The following is a 23,290-nucleotide window of genomic DNA, read 5'->3' on the forward strand; positions in this document are numbered from 1 at the left end:
ATTGTCTTACAGGAAAATAACAAGCTTTTAATGAAAGATTTTTAATTTAATAAATTATCTGCATGGGATATAATCTCAGTGTCATTTCTAACTTACTAAATAGCTTTTACTCACTGGACCACACAGTCTTTTGTTAATATCCATGAAAATTCAAAAGTGTCATATTAGTCACTGGAGAGCTGAATTTTATTCCCATCTACACTAGAAACAAACAAAGAATTACAATGGAAGCATTAATAAAGAGTGGAAACTAAAGGCTGCAAAGACTGCAAAGTACATTTCCTCGTATGCATCAAGAACTAACAATATAAAAAATTCCATACAATTCATGCTTAATATACTGTAGTTTGATTTTTCAAAAAGAACAACATATTTTACATTAGACCTAAAATTGTCTTCATAAATAATAAACCATTTGAAAGCATTAGATCAGTGCAGATAAGCAGAAACAGTGCCATCGTAGTGGCTTGTATTACAAGTAAAGTTCCTCCCATGTTTAAGTACTAACAGACAGGTAAGGAACCTGGTCCTCCCGTTCTGATCACCAATGATTTACGTTGACACGGAAGAATTAAAGCCAGTGAACCCTGAAGAGGGCCTGAATCACACAGGCAGCACAAATGACCAAGAAAGAAGCTCATTCTGCACCATGTTTAAGCCAAAGGAATTTATTCCCTTCACTTCTGTGTGAAGGACTACTCACCTTCCTTTGAGGCCATCAGCGGGACAGAAAAACAAACCAAAGGCTCAGCTTGGGCATTTTTCCTCCTCCCTTTTCCTTTTCCTGCTTTTGCTTTTCTGTGTTCCTGGGGTTTGTCTCCTGAGGTTCCTGGTACTATATGCACAATGACTTCACTCATTGAGCTTGCATTGCTTTCATATTCTCTGACTACTAAAACCAAACCTAACCAAACAAGACACTGAGGACTATCCAGCATGTCTAGAAAAGCCAACAGGGCTGTTAAAAGATGAATATATAGACTGTGCCTTGCATGAATGAATGAGAGGCAGTTAGGAAGAGCAACCTCATGTTTTCATAAGCCAGAATGGCTCGTTTCCCATGTAGTGGCATGCTTTTGAGCCTCTTTCTTGTCTCCCAATTACATGCTTGTCAAAGATAGAGTCAGAAGGTCACAGCCACTTTACTCTCCTCACTATATAAATCAGCCAACCAAAACTACCACTTCCTAGTGCATTTAAATTATTTATGACCCCAAACCTAGCTGAACAAATACACTTCAATGCCTGAATCTGAAAGCTAGAAGAAAAAAATGTCATCACAGATCAACAGAAGTGGGCAACACCAGACTGGGGAGTACAGGCTCCCTTAAATAGCAAGAAATCTTCCTGGCATGCCTTCACTGGACCACAGGTCATGGGGGATGTAAGGCATTTGACTTTCTTTACATTGTTTGAGGTGTTCCTTTGAAACTGCACCATCCTGATGTATTTTTTAGTATGCTCTTTGGATGTACAGCTGAGACACACAAACACATGCTTACTTCCCAAACAAATAAGCTGGATTTAACTTGTGTCAGACTAGAAGTGCTAGACAGCTCAGCATCTAACTCCTGCTGAAGCCTTGGTGGGAGCCAAAACAAACATCTCATCAGTTATATCTGACCTGATCTATATGCTGGAAAACGTCTTTGCACAGCTCTCAGAAGCAAGGGCTGGAGTCAGTCTTCCCTGTTAGGGAATGCTGAATCTGGCAGCCCTGGAGCAGGGAGCCTGCCACAGCTCCCTGCTCCAGACCACGTATACAGGTGCCCCACTCCCAGAGATGTCTGCCCTTGGCCCCCAGGCCACGTGCCCCACTTGCCAGCTGGTCTAGCTTGGTGCTAGCCAGTGCCATGCACTGACAGAGCACCCTCATCGTGCCCTGTGTCGGCACCATGGGCTCACCCCCCTGGTCCGCTCCTGGCACTCATGCCCTCCCTATACAAATGCACAGAGCCCAGAAAGCCCCGCATACAGGAAAGTCACTAGACAGGGAGTTTACACAGAAGTCAGGACTGACTGCATCCTGGCCAGTGCCTCTTTGCACAGGACCCGCTCCTTTTCTCCCCTCCTCCCTCCGTTTTCCCATGCTTGCTCCTCCCCATTGTGATCTCTCCCTTCCCTTACCCTCCTAAACATCCTACAGTAAGGCCTGTGCAGTCCCAAAATGCTTTTCCCTGCACCCCACAACAAGCTATATACCCCTGGGCAGTGCCCCTAGCCTGTGAGGACACCCAGAGAGCTTCCCCACTGACTCTTGGTGCGTGGTCTCCCCCAGCCCATGGGGCTGGGGCTGCCCTTGGACAGCCTTGGGGGCAGAGCAGAGCTGGTGGTGGCCCCTTTGAGGTCCCGGGAGGAGCTGGTAAGGAGGGTGTTGGGGTTCACCCAGCTGTGGTGTTCTTTGAGGGTGTGTGTGCAGCTTTTATCATGTAACCCAACACCCCCCACCCTCCCCTGTCGAAGAGCACACTAGATGACTGTTGTCTCAGAGGGACTTCCAACTGGATCTCACACAGTTATTGTGGCTATATGCTGTAGGGGATACTGGAGGAAAGAGCTCTCATTGAAGGTCAGTTGTAATAAACTCTGTATTGACAAGGAATGGCACTGAAAATTAGCCAGAGAAGACGTTCTTATGTACCTGTCCTTGATGTAATGAATGTTTAAAGCAGAATGGAAATGCTTCAGTAGGAGGAAGAGTGTCACGCCCTGTGAAGCTTTCCAGGGCAGAACAGGTTATAGCTAAACAGTCATACTCTCCATACAGAGTAGAAGGGCTGTTCATCAAGGCAGCAAGTGTTTCGGACATAGTATTTCAGATAAAAACCGGAGCAGCTCTATTTCTCTTTCCCTGGGAAAATCCCCACTTGTTCTTGGCTTTGACAGGAGGACCTACATCCAAAAAAGAAAACCCATCTGTGCAATTCAGCTAAAAACAGGTACCTCAGCCTCCATGCATGCCTGTGAGCTGCTGTGGAGATGAGTGGATATTCCCAGGGCAGTACATGGGGAGTCCCCACCTGCCTTCACAGGGCACAGATCAAGTCTGGACCTGTAGGGTCTGACACAAAAAGGCACAGGGTTTGAAGGGATGGTGGACTTTCTGATGACCTTGCAGGGGAGGGAAGCTCTTTGCAGGATGTGCCCAAGAGGTACCCACAGAACGTGACTAGGCAGCGTAGGCCCCAGGATGGGCCTGACCGAAGACCTCTGGGGCATGGAGAAGAGGGTTTCACACCCCCCACAGGCTCGGCTTAGTGCTAGTCAAGAGCTGGACTCTGTCTTTTACATTTTCCTCGCATTAGATACTCTATAGATGGTCAGGCTTGTTTATGAGGGTTATTTATGTTAATTTCTGGGCTTGGGTTTTGCTTGTTTTATCTCTTTTAATTATGATTGCAGAGTCAGGTTCATGTTGCATTTCTGTTCACTTTTTTGGAGCAATGTTGAGGAACGTTGCCACTTCTGAACTGGTGTGCTTTGAAACAAACACCAGAAAGCTGCTCACCATTGACAACACCACATTCTCCTTTGTACTCCTCACAAAGTCACAAAGCTCATAGCCTGCAGCCCATGGGATGGACAAGGTTTGTGGGCCTGGGGTATGCAGCTCCGCCTGGGTCCATGCCTTTTGCTGTGGCTGTCCTGCTGTTGTTTTGTCCATCTTGCTGGTAACATTTTCTGATATTGAAATAGGCCTATTTATCCCCTTGCTTATTCAAATGCAGTCAGGCTAACACAGTGGCTATTTAAAGTAATGGCATTCAGAAGAACAGATGCTTAGGACATGAGTGCTGGTCTGTCATCAAAAGACCTATGGGAAACCACAGCCCTCTGGGACTTTTTTGCTTATTAAGAAAGTTGAAAGTTTTGGTGACTCTCCAGCAGGGATAAAATAATGCAAACTTGCTATTGATGCCAAATGTTGTAGCCAGCAGCACGTCTTTCTCATTCCCATTAATGTTTCTCTATTTTGGGTCATGTAGGTAAGTGCCTTTGAGTGGGAAGAATGAAGTATCTTATGTTGTTGTATATTAAGATCTTAATTTCTTGTAAGACTTTACCTTGTAATTTCTTAAAATATAAATATTACATAATAGATAATATATGAAGTTTTCCATTCTTATCTCATCTTGTACACTAGAGGTCTTTCTGTGTGCTTAGATTGAGAATTTCAAGGATACAGAATAGATTTAGATGCATACATTTCCTTGAAATGAGTAGCAACTGTGTTTCTAATTTAATGGAGTGATTCTGAAAAATCGCAGACTTACAGCTTATTTTTAACAAAGGAATTATTTCCTTTTAGTGAACAAAGAATTTGTAACATGGAAAGCTGCAGCATGCCAGCCAGTTCCTAACTCTATCAGTTCTCACCAGAAACAAATCTAGCAGTATGTGTTGGTTAATAATGTGAATGTTAATAAAGTGAACTAAGTGCATTTGGTAAATAGAAAGATGCGTGTTGCAAGTTTTCCAACATCTCACTTAGAGGGTAATAAACTGTGTCTTGTTTGCTAGCTTTGTGGCTCCTCTAAGTTTCTGATTGTATGGTATAAGAAAAATCGATACCTCATTTCTCACATCAGCCAGATGGATAGGCCAGGCAAGGGCTTCAGCCAAGGCTTTGTGCCATTCTGACAGAGAAAAAACATGTTTTCCCTATTTCAAGCTCTACTGTTTACAAGCAGCTATTGACAGCTTTGCAGTACTTTCTCCAGGTAAGATCTATCATGGTAGAGCTTTAAAGTCTTGCCAGCTCTGCTGTATTTCCTACCCCTCCTCAATTGCCAAGTACAGTTATAAATTCTTGAACTGGTTCTTACTTTTGCATGTGCTCACTAAATGTTGAGATTAGCCAAGGAATAAAGGATGTTCTGAATTTACGGTCAGCCTGACTTATGCTGAGCCTCACAAAAAAAAAGGTGTCATGAGATTTTAGCTTATGAAAACCTGGCAACTACACTTCCGTGCCTTCTAACAAAATTGGTTTCCCTGTCTGGCTGTATGGCACAGCTCTTGATATCTGTTGCAGAACAAGTTGGTGGAGAGCCAACTGGCAGTAGGAACAGTGTATTTTTCTGCTGCGTGGATGTCATGGAGCACATTAAAATAACAGGTAAATTTTAATACCAGGATTAGGGAGAATACTAATATTGGCATTAAAAAAAAATCTTCAAAGTTAGCAGAGAGCTGAAAAAAAGTTATATTTTGCAATGCACTCACTAATAAAATTAAAAACATTATTAGTGAAGGCATTGATTTTCTACTTGTATGCACAATATATCATCATCACATCCAAGAAAGAGTATTAAAAGATAATTGGACCTCGTGATTGCCAAGTGAATCACTCATTGTATGGGAATGCCAAACAAGAATTATTGATTTAGCTTTGGTTGGCCATCCCACTCACAGTGCTTATTACACATTATTTCTTCCATGGAGAGATGCTGCTTGGCAAAAAGAAACTGATTCAGGGTTTTTTGTAAAAACCTCTGTATTAACAGGGGCTGAGTGTATGAAGAGTCCTCCATGACAGTTTCTTCATAGCTGTGTCACTTCAAGAAAGCTAGTGCTAGCATTTAGTGCATTTAAAGCACAAGCAGTATGGCCTAATTCCCCTGTAATACAAGAAATTTAAAATTCAAATGCAGGTACTCCATTTTCCACATGTCACCATCAGGAGAGCTACAGAGGCAGCTCAACTTGCAAAGGGAATTTGTGTACAAATGCAGGTCTTTCATATACTGGTAGAAAACAGCAGAATACAAATAAGATCTGTGCATGACTTTTATATTAATACTTCTTGAAGTGCAGATCAGTCCAAGTTCTATGATGAACCAAAAGCTCAGCCTGGGTCTTGCCTCTGCTTTGCCAGTTCTGGTTCCTTCCAACATCGAGGTCCCTGGGGAAGCCAGTCCTTGTGCAGACCAGAGTGACAACAGCTGAAGTTGACTACTTTGGGGCCTGGTTGACATTGCCCCACACCAATGCATTTTATCACAGTTCAACTCTGTAAGCTCAAGTGCTTGGCCCTTCATTTCCCCTTGAGTTTTCAGGTTCAAAATTTTAAACTGGAATGAGGAGGCTCAAATCCAAGCCAGTGTTCATGTGAGTCTCAGAGAATGAAACCAGGAGCAAACAGTGACACAGTCTTCCCTGCTGCCTGTACAAAACTATGTGGGCAGTGCATAGTGGGACTGCATAAAGCTTCTTAAATGACTGAGAAGAAATTGTGGAAGCAAAGTTTTTGTTTGCAGAATTAAATACAGTGAGGCATGGATCCATTTTCCTTCCATTTGTAACTTCTGAAGTGTAGATGATTCAGGCAAAGGTTCTGTTCTGGCTGATATCAATTGAAAGCTCAAAATCAATGACATCACACATCAACATAGGCCAAGAAAAAATAATCATGTTCCCTTTGGTACTTTTTGAAGCTTACTTTGTTAAAAATATACTATACTGTTCTTCAGGAAATGGCATTCCAAGATCATTTTGTCCGATACATTGCAAAATGCAAAGAAACAGCATTTGCACAACTCATTTTTAGCTGGTCTAACTTAAAGACAGAAACTGGAGTTAAAGAAGGAGCACAAACCTGACATAAACCCAATGCTTGCTCCTTTTCTGGATGATTGCATTCTCAGATTGCACTTAAAATTCTCAGTGGATGTACAGATTGAGATGAAATATTGGTTTTATGTAATGACAGCATGGAGATCATAGCTGTAAGCTATTTTTGTAAAGCATAAAACAGTGCCTGAGCACCAAACCATGGGAGTCTAGCATTCAATTCATATACTATCTCTAATTATAATTTTTTACTTGACGATATATCACCACTCATGCAAGTAGCTATAAGCTATTTTTCCCTACCATAACCACACAACTTGTGCACAAGGCAATGGCTGCTGAAAACAGCCAAACATAAATAAGAAAAAAATCATATTTTTGTTATTGGTAATTCTATGCCCAGTTGAGAATCTGTTCCTTCTTACTGCAACCCAGGACACTGAATGGTTATTTTACCAAAGAGTTTATTTTGTAACATGGCAAGGCAAGCACAGAGAACTAGATGCAGCAGCCAAGAATCAAGACGGAGTGACAGTTTGCAGCCAGCCTGTTAATTCAATGTGCTTTTTTTTTTTTCCCCCCCTTAAAAAAGGGAAAACCTGAAAACACTGTAAGCAAGGTTGGGGTGCAGCGGCTGTGAGAGAGAATCTTGACAGCCTTGGAACAAGTGACTAATTAGTATGGAGGAGGAAAGGCTTAAAGTTCAATGGGCTGCTGTGACTTGTTTCCTAAACTGTTGGCTGTCTTGATCAGTTAATTTTCAGCATTTCTCAGCATGTGCCCTCTTCTTCAATATGCAGCTGAGAACATTGGCTCTGGAATCAGGTTCTGCAGAGCAGGTGCCAGTGCTTTCACCCTGGGCTCACAACTCATCAGTGGTGCACAGATGCCTACTGGCATCAGCCAGAGACATGATCCTTACTGCAGCCGTCATAGCTGTCTTCATCCTGCTTCCCTGGCTGAGAATGTCTTTTTGTTCTCCCACACCGCATCCTTTTTCTTCCTTTCCTACACCTATGTGAGTCAGAGCATGGCACACCCATTCAGTCCAAGTGCCCAACAGTATTTGAGGTCTACCTCAGCTCACAGCATCATAGAATTGTTTAGGTTGGAAAAGACCTTTGACATCATCAAGTCCCACCATTAGCCTAGTACTGTCTGATATGACAAAGAGGAGCTCAGGAGACAAAAAGGGATGAGCATACTCAGTCCTCTGACTTCACCCATGTTTACCAAAGCATCCTACATCATGGCAGCACTCTCCAAACTAGCTGGCTGCAACAAGGTCTTTTACCATCTTATACCAGCATATTCTCCACACAGTCCCTCTCCTACCTTCTCCTCACCTCATCCAGGGCACGTATTCTCTCTCCTCTTGCTTCTCTCTCCTCTTGCTTCTTCCTCTTTCTGCTTCTTCCTTGGCTGCTCTCTCTTCATTGGCTGCCCAACCACTTAACCAGCCACACCTGTGCCTTATCTACATTGACCAACCCTCCGCCCCTGAAGCCAGCCCACAGTTGTATATTATCAATGCTAATTAACCCAGCATCATTCCACTACACTACATTACAATAATATCTTACCAATCATCCTGCATTGGTGAATGAAACCCTGCTGGCTTCAGCCAGACCTGCCGGATCTTGCTGCCCAGAAGGGTGGTGTGGTGGCCACTCGCCTGACCCTGCTGTCCTCAGATCTCACTGGCACTTGCTGTGGTCTTCTCACTACTGCTTATGCTGGCAATATCAGCCACATCTACTACCGACCACAGGTAGTTTGTTGTGGGGGAGTTCGAACAGCTCCCTTTTGGTAGCATGCCCAACAGTAGTAGATAACAATGGCTAAAGTGGTGGTGAGGTGAATGTAGACAGCAAGTGTGAACACAAACACAATGCATGAAACTGCGTTCTGGAAAGGTGGTTGCCCAATACTGGTAACACCATGAGGAAAGTAGGGATGGTGAAGTTTACTTGAGACAACCACCAGCTGAATTAAACAGTAGACATGGTATTACCAGGAGTATTATGAGAGTAGAAAGAATCAGCCTGGAGGGAAATCACAAGGAAGTGTGAGAAGTTGTGACTGAGGATGAGACCTGGGAGTGGAAAAAGGAAAAAACAGCCACCAAAGCCAGGGCTGGTGTGACAGCAGCAGCCCACTGATCCTGGATGGTGTGAGCAGCCTGCCTGCAGCCTGCACGCTGATGTTAATGGGGTGCAGTGCTGCAGGGGCTGGGGGGGGGGGGGGGGGGGGGGGGGCTTGTGGGGTGTGTTCTCACCAGTGGATGGATTGGTGGGTATGGTGCACATAGAGTGCCCATGTCTCCCCAAGGAGAGCTGCATGAGGTGGGGAACCAGCACCCCAGAGGAAGGGGGTCACGTAACCATGTATGTTTGTGTGTGCATACTTAGAAGATTTGGAGATCAGCTGTAGAAGGGCACTTAGGTGGTTATCAATGTTTTCTAAGTGTCTCGGTTTATCTGCTGTGTTGCCCATACCATTCCTAACTGTTTAGTTGAATGCTTGCCAGTTAGTTAGGTGCTTCTAACAATCAAATAAATGTCTCCTATCCCCTCTGGCATAGCTTGGACATTGAGCTCTCTCCCTGTGGGGTACCCTGTACCTGTCCCTCATGCTGTAACCTCACAAACCCTGGAGTCATGGGGTGGAGTTGGTGAAGTTGACCTTGCAATCCAGCTTTCAGACCCCAGCGGCACCTAGCTCCTGATCTTCCTTAGTGTCAACAGTGAAAGCAATTAACCTGGTGCTGCCTGAGAATGAGGTGCATTTGGCCAGCTCCAGCATAGATGGCCAACTGGTTCTGAATCTCAGGAGTACCCTGGTGGACCCTGTTGTGAAGGTGGAGCTCAAGGGAAGAGGATTCCTGAGATGTCTTGAGGAGGATAATCCTGAACTGGACTATAACAAGAGTATGGCTTGCACCAGCCAGGCTGTCTAAATCTCCAAAGCTAGAAATGTCCACATAGAGGGTAAAACACTGGAACAAGGCACTGGCTAACTGAACAGCATCTTAGCATTGGGCTAGGAAAGATTGGGTCAGACCTTTTCCAGTGGAGAGGAAGTCATTCTTTTGCCAGTGCCCATGTGCCCTGTTTCTATCCAATGATTTTCACTACATCATATGGCAACCAGAGCTTCGTATTGATCAGTAGTGTTGTGCAGAAAGCAGTATGCGAGAGTGTGAGCAGTCCCTGATGAGTTGGTGGCTGTATCTGTGAAGTCAACATTAGTTGCACAAAAATCTATTACAACCTGTCTAGCAGCAGGTAGGAAGTTTTTAGTCACAAGCACATCACTGAAGCATTGTTTGGTCATCTAAAATGCTTGCCTTCAGTGTTCTTCTTGACTTAGATGTCAGCAAGTATCCACTGGGTATACAGATTTTGCGACTATTGTACAGGCATTATTAGAGTTACTGCTCTATCTTTACCGAGAGACAACAAAAATGTGAGACATACACAGAAAACGCCTGCAAAAGTGTGATTATTTCACTGAATCACATACTCGCAGAATGGTTGAGGTTGGAAAGGAAATCTGGAGGTCATCTAGGCTAACCCCTCTGCTCAGGCAAGGCCACCTACAGCCACTTGCCCAGGAGTGTGTCCAGATGGCTTTTTGGTTTCTCAGAGGAGATTCCACAACCTCCCTGGGCAACCTGTTTCACAGTGAGAAAGTGTTTTCTGATGTTCGGAGGGAACCTCCTGTGTTTTATTTTGTGCCTGCTGCCTCTTGTCTGAAAAGAGCCTGGCTCTATCTTCTTTGCACCTTCCCTTCAGCTATTATACACCCCAACATGCACGCACATAACTGTTAAAATGATTCATTAAAAAGAGTAAAGTCAGTGGGATGTAATGTCCACCCAAGACGGGATTATTCCAGGAAATGCTTAAAGCAAATGGAAGTTTCCTAGGAGGTACACTACCTTTCCTCAGCTTGTTTTCCTTAGGGTCATTTGGGAAACCTGAAAATTTAGTCTTACAGATTGTAGGTGGTCATTGCCCTAGTTTAGTACTAAAATTAGGCTGTGCCAACGTGTGGAAACTGCCCTTTTGAGCTACAGCCTGCAGTGGTCAGGCTTCATTTCCTCTCAGACTTGAAGGCTTTACCTCACTCAAAGGTCATTTTCCCCTTACACATGCATTAGAATCTCAGCCTTGATGTACTGCAGCATGCTGATGCTTCCTGTAGGCTACCAGATGTTACAGCCCTAACAGAAAAGAGGAAGAAAGGCTGAATGTTGGAAAAAATATTTTTGCCATTATAAGAACAAGTAAGTACCTGTAAAGCACCTCAGTTCTGGATCTTTTCAGCTAAAGTTCAAATTGGTGTTGCTTAAAGACACACTTGAATCTGTATTCTGCCACCTCCACATACATTCCTGTTTTCAGAAAAGTTGAGCACCCACATCCATCAAGACTTGCCAATACAGTACAGTTTAATAACGGATTTTTACTGCTGTTACTGGGTCTTTTTCCTCCTTTTCCAGCATTGATTGCATCTCTGTAGAAGTGCTCTAACAAGTCCAAGAAAGGCATTTTAAAACATGAAAGAAGATACAGACCTGACCCTTCTTACCCCGAATAGTCTCTGCCCCCCACGACTGTTTGAACAGACTGCTGCCTGTGTCAGCTTTTGACACTCAGCTGCTAATATGCTTTTGATAGCATGTTACTATCTGGTATTTGATCTTACCACATGCCCTACTTGGGTCACATCTGATGCCTCTGTAAGAAGTGTATATACATGGATCCAGATGCCTGCTGACATATTTCTTTTTAACCCTGTTAAGCCCTGTCACTGTACAAGAAACCCAGCATTGTTTCTCTGTGGGATAAAGACTGCTGGAGGAACCGACTCCTGACAGTCATCAGATATGACTAGTAAAAGCTCTAGCATAATTAGATCCAGAAAAGAAAAAGATGAGTTTCAGTGCTACCAGGCATAACCACCCTCATCACCAGCAGAATCCCCCCAAGTCACAGCAAACCAGAGGCAGGAGCTCACAGCACTGTGGGCGGTTTGAAACCCTTCAAGCACTGCTGCGCACCCTCAGTGACACCCCAGGAATCCCCTTGTGCCCTTCATGGAAAGGTCACCCCTCAAGTCACTCCTACCAGCATCCTCTTTGCGCTTTCCCCACAGCTGCAGCCATCATCTCCCTTGCTGGGGAATATAAGATGGGACACTTTTTGAATTATGTAACACAATAAATTATGTGGAATCGACTTAAATTTTCTGGTGTGACTGAAGTTCCCACGTTCTGCTAAACACTAAGTGCATGGTGTCCCCGGGTGCCTCTGGGAAGCTCACTCTTGGGAGCACCCTCCCAACCCCTGAGGGTCCTGGGGAACTTTCTACAATGGAATTAAGCCTGTTGTATGATTTCAGGGGAATAACATTTTCAGAGGCAACGCAGAGGGCGGGAATTCCTGTGCAATGAGCCTCACATCCAGCAGCCACAGAGAGCCAGGGAAAGCAAGTGCTCCCTCGCTTCCAGGGTGGATTCAGGGACAATGTTTAAGGCCACTGTCCCTTTGGGTCTGAGGGCCCGTGTGGAAAGCTAAGCACAGCTTGGGCAAGCAGGCACAACTCAAAGAAGTCTCTGTAGAAGTGATGCAAAACAAACCAGAGAAAGTAGGATTAAAGTTGTACATAGACTGAAATAAGTGTCTGCAAGCCTTTTGGCAGCACAGGACCTACATCAAGCCTGCACACAAAGCCAGGCTTTCAGGCCATACCTGCGTCAGGGACTCAGAAACCCGACCTCTCGCAGTAAGCTGCACACCACACCAGGGCTGCAGAACAGGCTGCTCACATCAGGGTCCAGCTGCAGATCATTCCTGGAAGGGAACACCAATCTCTTTCGAGATTAAATTGCAGATCTGCTCACAGTTCAAAGTCCTTCCTTCTACCAAAACAAGAACATTGCCAAAATAACTTAAAGACAAAATTGTGTGAGATAAGGCCCTGGGAGTATCAGATTTCTACAAAATGTCATAATAGAGAACATGACTTTGTGATATTGCAGTTATCTAAGAGGCTGACGAATTTTACTTTCCTCCCTTTCAGATTGTTTTAGGCATATTTTTTTTTCTTCAGAGGTACAACTCTGATTGAGAGTGCTGTTAAGTCATCTGGTAAATCACCCCATGCTGTGAGGAAACAATATCCAGACTCTTCTGCCAACGAGAATATGCAGCTTAGATTATTAAAACTCGAGGCATTGTTGAATCCATCTGCAAAAGGATGCAGTTGACAGGACAAAGTTCTAGCAGTCTCACATCCCCTAATATTATTGTTCAAAGTGAGGTTTTGGCACAAGCTACTAGGGATAAGGAAAGCTTAAGTCTGGATGATAAAGCTGCCAGTAGATAAATGTGTTTAAAAGACATATGTCTTGGATGAAGAAAAGAGGCAAGAGCTGGTCATATCTGGCCAGAAGGGGCCATACTTATCCTTGCATAGGTGGGACAGTTTTTCATTACAGTTAGTGGAACCTCACCCAGACAAAACCAAATTCAATTAAGAGGAAGTGGCACAGAAGCAAAGACATAAGAAGGAACCCCACATAATTTTCCTGTCTTGCAGTTGTGCATAGAAATTGTCAAATATTGTGAGTAGGGTCTCTTGCACAGATGAAACAAACGTTTCAGATCATATGCACAGGTATTATAGACAATGATAAAAGAGAAATGAGAGTTATTACACTGCTTTACTCCCTAAAAGCCTTTTCATGCTTATTTGCAAAGTTAAAAGTCTGTGCCACTGCATTTTGGTAAGTGAAAATCCTAGTTTGCAAGGAGTTGCAGGTTTGCCGACCTTGTGTTAAAATGAAACAGATTAGTAGTTCTCAAGTCCACTGACTGGTAAGGGTCCATATATCCAGCAGCTGACCTGCAGAGGCAACGCACAGTCCACCCCATACCATGCCTTTATGGCCCTTTGGGTACAATATCAGATAGTAAGGACACCTTGAATTCTGGGAGAAATATCAAGCTTTCCATAAGGTACAAACACCATAAATGTTTAAAAGGTCTCTGATAGCAGCATGTTGTTTGGCTTTCAGATGGCTGGCTGGGTTCTAGGGTCCACACCTCTGACTTCCACTTCAGCTTTCCTCCAAGAATTCCCTCCACGTTCACCAGCAAAATTGGCTGCACCGCCTACTTTGTTCAAGGCACTTGCTGAAGCCACCAATTTGTCTTGGCTAAAGAGGAGAGACGTTTACTGATGCAAGGAACTGCAGGTGACCACAGAAGACGTGAAAGACAAAGTAAGAGAATGAAGCTATCTGAGTTGGAGACACACAGACCTGTAAATGCTTACTACTGAGTGTCCATGAACTTTTAGCTCTGAGCTTCCTTCTTTTAGCATTCAAATAACACTTCAATATCTTCTGCCATCTTTGTCCTAGGGCTTGGACCAAGATGTTTCTTTTTTAGCATATAAGGTGCATTGTAAGACTTCGAGAGTAACATGTAGGGAGCTCTTTGAGATCCAGGATGAGGGAAAAGGGAGGTTATTCTCTTGCTTTGAAGTCTAAGCCTTGAGCAAGCGTCACCAAAGATGAGGTGTCTTTTTTACCAAAATGTACCTAGACTGGGTAAAGAAAGGTGATTCTAATAATTTTGTGGCCTCCCTCTGAGTTTGGGTATGGACAGCTAAAGGTGACATTGTTTACATGTGCACACATTAATTCTTTGCACAGATGCTCAGGAGGACTGTGAAAAATCAGCCACGTCACATTCAGTGCAGTGAGGAAGACTGTCCTCTGGGTTAATGGTGGGGCCTGTGGGGAGTGTTGAGCAGCCTCAGCTGTTGCATTAGGAGTTTGTGCATGTGGTGTTTGGGTATCACCCCATATCCAGCAACAAGAACTCACCATGCTTTGCCTTTCTGCTCACCCTCTCCATGCAGGCCTTATTGGTGATGGAAGCTAGGAAGGATGCAGTTTATTTCTGCTGCTTCAGTCATGTCTCTGTGATCCTTTGGATGTCCCTGGAGGAAAGTGTGTTTTGCCTCAGAGGAACCATTGTCTTCATGACAGCTATCACCATGCAAGTATGTTAGAAAAGTCATTTTTGCTGTACACTGCATTGTCTTGTACAGTGGCTTTAGCAGCAAGGGAGAACAATGCTTCTTGAAAGACCAAAGTGAAGTGATGAAGTTGGAGTCCCAGACAGACACGGCTCACTTTGAGGCCATGAGAGTTACCAGTTCACTGGTTCTGCTGAAAGCCATGACTGTCACCAGAATTCTCATCAAAAGTAAAATGGCATTCAGGTACTAGTTGGTAGGCACCTCTGACCTTCCTTGCACCACATCCACCATCATAGGCAGGGTGCCCACCACCATAGCAGCCACACTGGAACATTTCTCTGTGGAGCAGAACACCATGACTCTGCAAGAAAATGAAGGTTACATTTCAAAGGAGGTGAGCCTTCACAGAGGCATTTCTGAGACTGACCCAGGAGCAGTTGCCAGCAGATCCAGGAAATAAAAGATTATTTTTTGCAAAATCTATGCATACCAACTGTATGCTTTCACAGGAGGAGGCTGCTTTTGCAGCAATGCACCAGTGATTCCCAAACCAAGAGGCATAAAGCTAGCCAAAGTCCAAGATCAGGAAGGCACATAAGGAAAGCCTGTTATTCTGTTAAACTGACTCCTGAAAACTGGGTAAGGAAGAGCAGAAGACTCAGCAGTGACCTAGGCAGAGAGGGGACAGTTTGCAGCAGAGGAAGGCCACGCTCCTGTCCTTGGGAAAACAGCTCCACACAGAGCGCACCCTCAGTGAGCTGGTGGGTGGTGTAGTGCTGGGAGGGAGGCTGAGTCAGCAGGTGATCATCCTGCCATGCAGAGGAATCATGGCACGCTGGAGAAGCAGCTGGTTCTGGGGACATGATGTGCATGTAGCCCATGCTGCAACCACATGCACATGTATGTCAGTGTGGATGACCAGAAGGTTTTGGGGTTAGAAGGTTGTTTAGGATTTTATTGGTGTTTATTATCATTTGCTAAGTGTCTAGCAATGTGGTTTTTCTGCTGGATTGCTGGTATCAAACTTGAATGTATAGTCCACTGATTGCTCATTAGTTAGGTGTTGTTAATTGAACAAATCATCCCTGTGGCTTGGCACCACTAAACATGTGTGCATCTCAGCACCCTCCCTCTACCGGCTCTGGCCCACCTGCTGTGCTTTTGCAATATTGCCTTCTGACATGCCATTTTTGGCAAAACCCAAAAGCCTTTTCTGGTTTCCAACCAAAATAGCCATCACCAGACAGACTGGGAGCAATGGATCCATGCCAAGATCCTGCCCCTGCAGCGCTGAAGGCCCCACGCTGGGGGATGCTGCGTGTTAGTGAGTTAGATGCTCACTAACTGCTCTAGTGATGTACATTAACACCAGCATGAGGCAGAAGTTTCACAGATGAAATGCACGGGCAAAAGAAACTCTTCTCTCTGTGCCTCATAAAGTAACCGGATAGAAGATGCAGGGTGTGGCCCTTTTTCACCTTCTTGCCCCATCAGCAGACCAGGGCAGAGGCATGGGGATGCCACCTCTCCTGGTGCCAGGCACTCAGTGTTGGGAGAGGCATCTCTCTGCTCTGCAGTCAGACCCCTGCTTGCAGAGAGCCCCAGCTTTCTTCTCCCACCCATGGAGACTGCTTAGAAATGAGATTACACTGACCAACTTTAATTTACAGCAGCAGCAGGTCTGTTAGCAGCAACTTCCCGTATGCTTTCAGCAGCAGATTCCCAGGAAGCCCCAGCACAGGGTGTTGCATGTCCGCAGCTATCTCCATAGCTGCCCAGGCACATCACCAGTGCTATGTGGCATGACACATTGAGGGAGCGCAGCCCTTCTCCCACCTGCTGCCTTTCACCATTCCCTGTGTGCACAGATTGACCTTGACTGGCAAAACACTCCAGCCTGGCTTGTCATGTTTTGACGCTCACATGCACTCTCAGTGGGCTAATGTTTCCCCTCATCTTGTCCCTAAAAACAGTATTTATCACACTGACACTGGTGGGGCCCTTTCACATCTCAGATGAGACTGTATGTCAGGACGCTATGTGCAGAATCCCATTACAAATATATTGTTGTTTTACAGGTCTCCGTATTTCTTCATTCCAGCAAAAATTAATGCACCCACCGTGAACATGACAGGAACATGTTAGAAGAATATTTTTCACTTGCTTGTCTTTCAAACTTACAGCATTGCTGCTCAGTGACACTTCATACAGCTGAAGGAAAACCACAACCTGGCATAAATTCTGAAGCTGCCATCACATAAACACTGGCAGTCCTTGCATTTATTATGAAATTTAACAACTTCCTTTTTGCAAAATACCATTTGCAAAGAAACAATACAACGTCAATATTTGGGGGCATAAAAGAGCAACTCTGTAACTTCTTTACATGTTACTTGCTGTGATTTGCAGCACTGTTGAAGTCTGTTTTCCAGACTCACAATGTCTGAACCCAGACTGAGATCAGCAAACTCTGGAAGGCAGCTGAGGAAGTGAGGTATTTCCACTTCTCATTACGGTCACCCTGCAGGCATTTTCATGGCAGGAGACAAAGTATATCTGATGTTGGCAAAACTGCCTTCTGATTTCAAGATCTTAATTTCTCCCAATGGACTATATGCCAGGGTGAAATATGCCTAATCCTGTTCCTGGGGTGTTTCATGCCGTGCCTCTGTGTGTGTGTGTGTGAATCTCATGAAGCAAAGAAAATGTTTGACAGAAACAAACTAGAAAGACCAAAGCCCTAACAAAATAGACAAGCAGTGGGATACCTGACTTCTGAGAACTTAGGCGAGTGATTTCATGTCTTAGCATTTTAATTTTCCTTTCTACCTTTGCATGTTTTTAGTATTTCAAATTCTTCAAGCAGTTCCTTTCCAATCTTTATAGTATTATCTAAGGCACTTACATGCTACTGTTGTATAAATAGTAACAAGAGCAATATGATGAGTGGGTAGTTTGAGTAAAGTACATTTTTCCAGCAGACCACAGAAGATGGAGCGTGGAGCAGAAAGGTCTCTATGAAAGGTCTTGGCAGCTGCCTGGTTCACTTTTCCAAAGAAGTGGTGGATATTTTTGTCATGTAAAGTTGAAGCCATCAAAGCACCAGGAGGGACAGTTGTGCTATCTGTTTTTGTTCCTTCATATGCCTTTTGCAAGGCGCTAAAAGAGATCCAAAAGAACAAGATGCCTTTGAAGTATAGTCAGAGCAGTATTACACTGTATCTTTGTAACGCTCCTTAGAGCAACAGGGCTAAGTGTTCAGGTGCGCTCACCTAAAGTGGCCATATAGCCCACACAGACCTGAGCTTGTACCTTTGGACGGCTGTGCATGAATTTCAAGAACATGTTAGCACAGGGTGGTTGCTAACTGAGGACCCATCACTGTATTCTCCTACATGATATAGGTATTGCCTGGGCTTGAAAACTGATGCACACACTAGTGACCCCCTGCCTCCCCTCCCCGCCCCCCCAACCCGCCCCTTTTAGGTGCAACAACATACATTTCAATGGACGTTTCCTTAAATACTACACACTAAGCCTACCCATAGTTGATAGGTTCAACAAATAATTATATTTGTGCCTTGTAGACAGACTTGTGAAAATGGAGCAGGAGGTTACTGTCGACTTCTGCTGCATCTGCTCTAGCTGCTTTTATATAAATAACAAACTTTTCAGACCTTGGGATCAATATTCCTTTTTCTTTTTTTCTTTTTGAATGAACAATGCCTGAAGTGTCTCCAGGACCCCATAGGAAAGAGTTTGATCTCTGCCCGCTTTGGGATTATTTCTAAGGAGCAGCTTTGGTGTGGAGCTGGTGGGATTTGTGCAGGTCAGAAGTGATGGAAAGGGTAGAAAGAGAGTGAAGAGATGGCACACATGAAGTGAAAATGGGTATATTGTCTGCTCACAATTTAATTTTAACCTTGCAAAGATTGGAAAATGTTCCATTTCTGTATAGTTTCATGAAGCAAATATTTTTCTTTTTCCAGTAACCATGGAAACATAGAAACAATGTTTACTGGAAATTATCTGTACTTGTGGGATCAGGTTTTTGTTATTGCTGGATGACACAGAAGTTAAGCCACGCATGCATCCTCAGCAGTGTTACCTGGCAAGGCTGCCACAGCTGACAGGGAATGAACCTTACAAAGGTCCTCAAACATCTGGAGCAGCTGGAGCCACTGCAGCTCTGAAATTTATTAACTCTATTTGCAGTTGGTTCAAGCTATGCCTGCTTTCAGGAAGTGATTTTATGAATAATTAAATACTGAAACTGTGCCCATGTCTGAGTATCTGTTTTGTAGTCCAAAAGACTTAGTAGCCACCAGCACATCAGCTTCCTTTATGTCTCCTTAAATCTCCCAGAGGAAAGGTCAGCAAGGCATGCAGTGTCCCAGGAGTAGTCACCATCGACATTTATCTCTATCTGAAGGAAGAGAGACTGCTTCAATACTTTTTTAAAAAAGCTGTTTTGGAATAAGATAGTCTCTTATTACCCAGTTCCTTCGCCTTTGTCTTTCTATCCTTTAAAACCACATAGGCCCTTCAGATAAGCTACTGCTTTAAGACACAAATGTGGATTAAATAGTATTGATTTGTTTGATCTTTTCACATTCATCCTCTCCTTCACTGTTTAAATCTCCTGTTTTTCTGCAGAGTTGTCAGTCTCCCTTTCACATTCCTTCAAGTAATCTGCCACCTTCCCAGGCAAGAAGGGGGCCAGCTTTCTTCTGATTGCCTCTGCTAGACTTGCTGGGAGGGAAGGGTTCCTTACTTGCATTACGTAAACCTTAATTAAAACAAAATAAACCCTTGACCAGCACAGCCTTCATCCACATTACACACAAGCAGTGATTTCCAATCTGTTTTTTCCTTTTGGAGACCATACATGAGGCCAGTAATGGAAAGTCAATATGAATGGAAGTCCAAGAAAAAATGTCTTTTCCCCCCTTCCCTCCGGCTTCCCCCCTCCCCCCCCGAACTGAATCCAATGATTTTTTTAGTTAATAAAGATCTCAATATGGTTGTAAAGATTAATGACTCAGGCAATACATAAGTTCAGCTATTCAGTTTGTTTCCTACTTACCACTCCAAACCGATTTTCCAAAAATGTAATAATCCATTTTATTAGTGGGTGTTACTGGTTCTTCTGGATGAAATAGAATAAAGTATGACCCTTCGATGAATAATTTTAAACACTCACTCAGGATAACTTATTACATGAGCTAAGGATTGTGAATTGAAGAGATAATTGACTTCTTCAATATGCAAATACAATACCAGGCAATAAACAGATACCAGTTACATCAGAATGAAATATAATTACAATTAACTACAGCATCTCAAAGAAACTGTCTTGATTTTCTTCTACGCTTGCATTTTCTGCTTTCAGGTATGCCTGTGTAGCACCTAGTGAGAGCTGGTGTGGATTCCTTCCCACAGGGCAGAGTGTACCTGAACAGAGCTATGCTCACATCTTGATAGCTTTGACTTCACACTGTGTCACTTGTCATGGTTTACACATACTTTAATCGGTCCCACTTACTACTACTAGGAATCTCTTATGGAGATTTTGACCAGCGGCAACATTTATACAGCAATACTGAGGTTTTGGAACAAGTTGCTCTGGGAAGTTGTGTAGTCTCCATCCTTGGATATTTTGGAGATCTGCAAAGATAAAGCCCTGGTCTGAGCTCAGAGCTGACCTGAATTTGTGCAAGAGCTTGGCTAGAAACCCCTTCCAACCCGAATTGTCCTATGAACCTATGAAAGCGCAGAGGAGTCAAGCAGAGAGGAAAGGAAGAACCCAAATGGAAACTGCAGAAACATTTTGAGGATGTTGAGAATCAGATTTAAATAGTGGGAAAAAGGGAGGAAAGGATCCTGTGGAAAAAAGGAACAATGAAAAAAATTATTTGGTAGCTGAGGAAATGTTCTGATCCATCTCAAACTGTCTCTCTGAAAGATGGCATAAAGGAGGGAGCAAATAAGCAGCCGTTATTGGCTTCTTAGAAATAAATGCTGCATTTCAATTTTTACTAGTATGACTCCTTTCTGCTTGTCTTTCTCATTTTCCTGACAATAAGTAGGAATTCCACCATGGTGAGCCACACCAACAGTAGTTGTCTGTCTGAAGAGAAGAAAGGAGCTTGCTCTTTCTTAAAATCCCCAGCCTTGAAGCAATGCGAGGCAGGACACATTGGGGGTCTGTGCATGAGCAAGCTGAAAGCCCATTTTCCTTAGAAACTGACGAGCCAGGATGAAGGAAGACTTGAGAAAAACATCTGTGTGGCTCATGTCTCCTTTGAATGCAGCTGAGAGCAAGGCGGTTTAGTTGCCATAGGAGAGACAGAGCCTCAGGAAAGTTACCTGTTGCTGCTTTGTCAGAATTTGCAAAGCCCCTGTACAGATGGTGCTGCATCAATAACAGCAGTTATGAGTCTTTGGTGGGTCATTTGCAGTTTAGGTCACTAACAATAAAAATTTATTTGAAATAAAAACAGAATGAAACAGACTTCGGGGTGGGGGGTGGGTGGGGGGGGTGAAGGAAGAAGAGAGGAAGAGAAGAAGGAATTCAATATGCAGAGAAGTGCTCCAGATGTCACAAAGCAGCATGAGACCCAGGTCTATAACCTGCCTGCAGGAATCAGATAAGCTGCTCTTCTGCAGACTCCAATTGCTACACATCAAAGGAAAAACATGAGATTAGAAGTATCTCTGTGACTGGTCTGCTGCTGTAACATATATTTCTGAAAGGATTTGATGCTAACTTCACCCCTCTTTGCCAAGTAGCTAATGCCTTTCCTCTCTCCAGTAAGGATTTTTCTGTGGAGAATACCAGCCTCATGGGGTTTCTCCTTCGTAAGTTTCTTCCCTACTTCCCATTCAGAAAACTACCCCTTCCCCCCAAACACTGAAAAGCTGCTGACATCTGTGCAGAGGAAGTGTTAGGAAGGAAATAAGATGGTGTTAAAACCTCATCACCCAGAAAAGCTACTTGCCCCAAAGTCATCTGGAAGCTGAGAATTGTTTGTGATGTCCAAATGTAAACAGGGACTTGCTGCGTCTGTTTGACTATCTGAAGGGGATGGAAAAGATTTCTAGTGATTTGCTGTCTCTCCATGTGTCCCTTCCTGGTCCTATGAAACAGGACTTCCATTTATATTTATTTGCCTCTGAAATGGCCACATAAGCTTTTCTTCACCTCAAGGCTGCGGAACTCACAGACTAGACTTCCTCCTTACTTCCTCCGTTTGCCTGTCTTTGGTTGTCCTACTTGGAGTTTGTATATTAGGCATTGCAGTGACATGCCTCCCCACAGGACAGGTTTGAGTGCACAGGGAAAGGAACAATCCCTTTGTCATTTGCAACTTGGAATGGATGGACAGGAGACAGACCAGATGGTAGAAGAGCTGGTCTGTGTGATGTTTGCAGCGGCATCTCTGTTGATAAAAGGACTGCAACTGCTTGTTAATAAATACAGTTTGAATCTTTGCATATCACTGTCCATAAACCCAAGCACAGGGTCACTCTAACATCTGATAAATGTGTGTTTTGTCTATATTCTGCACTAGCCAGCTGCAGGTAAATCAACTTTATATTCTTATTCACAGTTTGGTCTGTCTAATTTTTATGGTTGTTATGGTCTGCTTAGAGTTTAAGCTGGTTACTTTTAAATGCAACCTAAAAAGATGAAACGCCCTGCTTGCAGGACTGCAACTACTTCAACTTTAAGGCCTGAGATAAAGTTCTCTCCCACTGAGACACTCCTAGGAGGCTGTTAAAATTAAAAGGCAGTGTATTAAAAATCTGTTACATCTTTTACTAGTGAGTCATAACCTGTTCACTTGTGGGAAAATGAGCTTGCCAGTCTAGTAAGTATCTGAATTGCTGCCTTTCCAGTCTGAGAGGTGTCTGCTCTGTTCCTAGGTGGTTGTCATGATGGAGGCTATTCACCACAGGAAAAGCAACAATTTAACACATACTGTAATACAGTGCAGTAGCCCAGAGTATGATGATGCTAGCTGGAGAGGACAGAAATCTTTCAAAACATGACAAATTCACTTTCTGCATAAATTAGACCAAAATGTAGTTTGGGGAAGCAGATAGTGCAATTAAATGTTCTTTTTTTGGTTTATATTTTCTAGGTGATAGAAGTGGAAGCAGAGGAGATGAAGAAACCTGGAGTAACTGACTCATGGAACAATGTAGGATAAAGAGGGCAGGAGTAAATTGTCTGCTTGAGAGACTCAGCAGTTTCCCCCAACAGAATCAAGTAATCCCTAGGCTCCTAACGCACACACAAATACACATCTTATACAATTGTATTTTAGACTTACATATACACTTTCATAAGCATGAATATCATATTTAAGGTACTTTCTACAAACATTCTTACCTTCCATCTGCTCCATGTCATTTCCATCCCAGCAAAGGTAATTGTTGAAGATGCTAAGGCAATTCACAGGCACCTGTGGGGTCATAAATCTTATGTGCTTATCCTAGAGATGTCTCTTCTATGTATGCTATTTTAGGCAGTATCTATCATCCATCACTGTACAGTGAGTGTATCTATGGTAAAAAAAGAACTGTTGTACCAAATCTGATCTCTGACAAAGCAGACACAGGACAGCCCTGTCGTGATGGCAGCTGCTAG

At 43.7% G+C, this 23,290-nt stretch overlaps 1 protein-coding gene across 1 annotated transcript; it reads left to right on the plus strand.

Annotated features, from left to right (window-relative positions):
• The first annotated feature begins 5,007 nt into the window (after positions 1-5,007).
• Positions 5,008-22,850, plus strand: ARRDC5 (arrestin domain containing 5). The gene is given in 4 exon segments (XM_055807701.1): positions 5,008-5,119; positions 9,312-9,503; positions 13,661-13,908; positions 22,782-22,850. Coding segments are annotated over 4 exon segments (621 nt in total).
• Positions 22,851-23,290: the final 440 nt, after the last annotated feature.

This window comes from Falco peregrinus, chromosome 6 (assembly GCF_023634155.1).
Source record: "Falco peregrinus isolate bFalPer1 chromosome 6, bFalPer1.pri, whole genome shotgun sequence".
In the NCBI taxonomy this organism is placed as follows: Eukaryota; Metazoa; Chordata; class Aves; order Falconiformes; family Falconidae; genus Falco; species Falco peregrinus.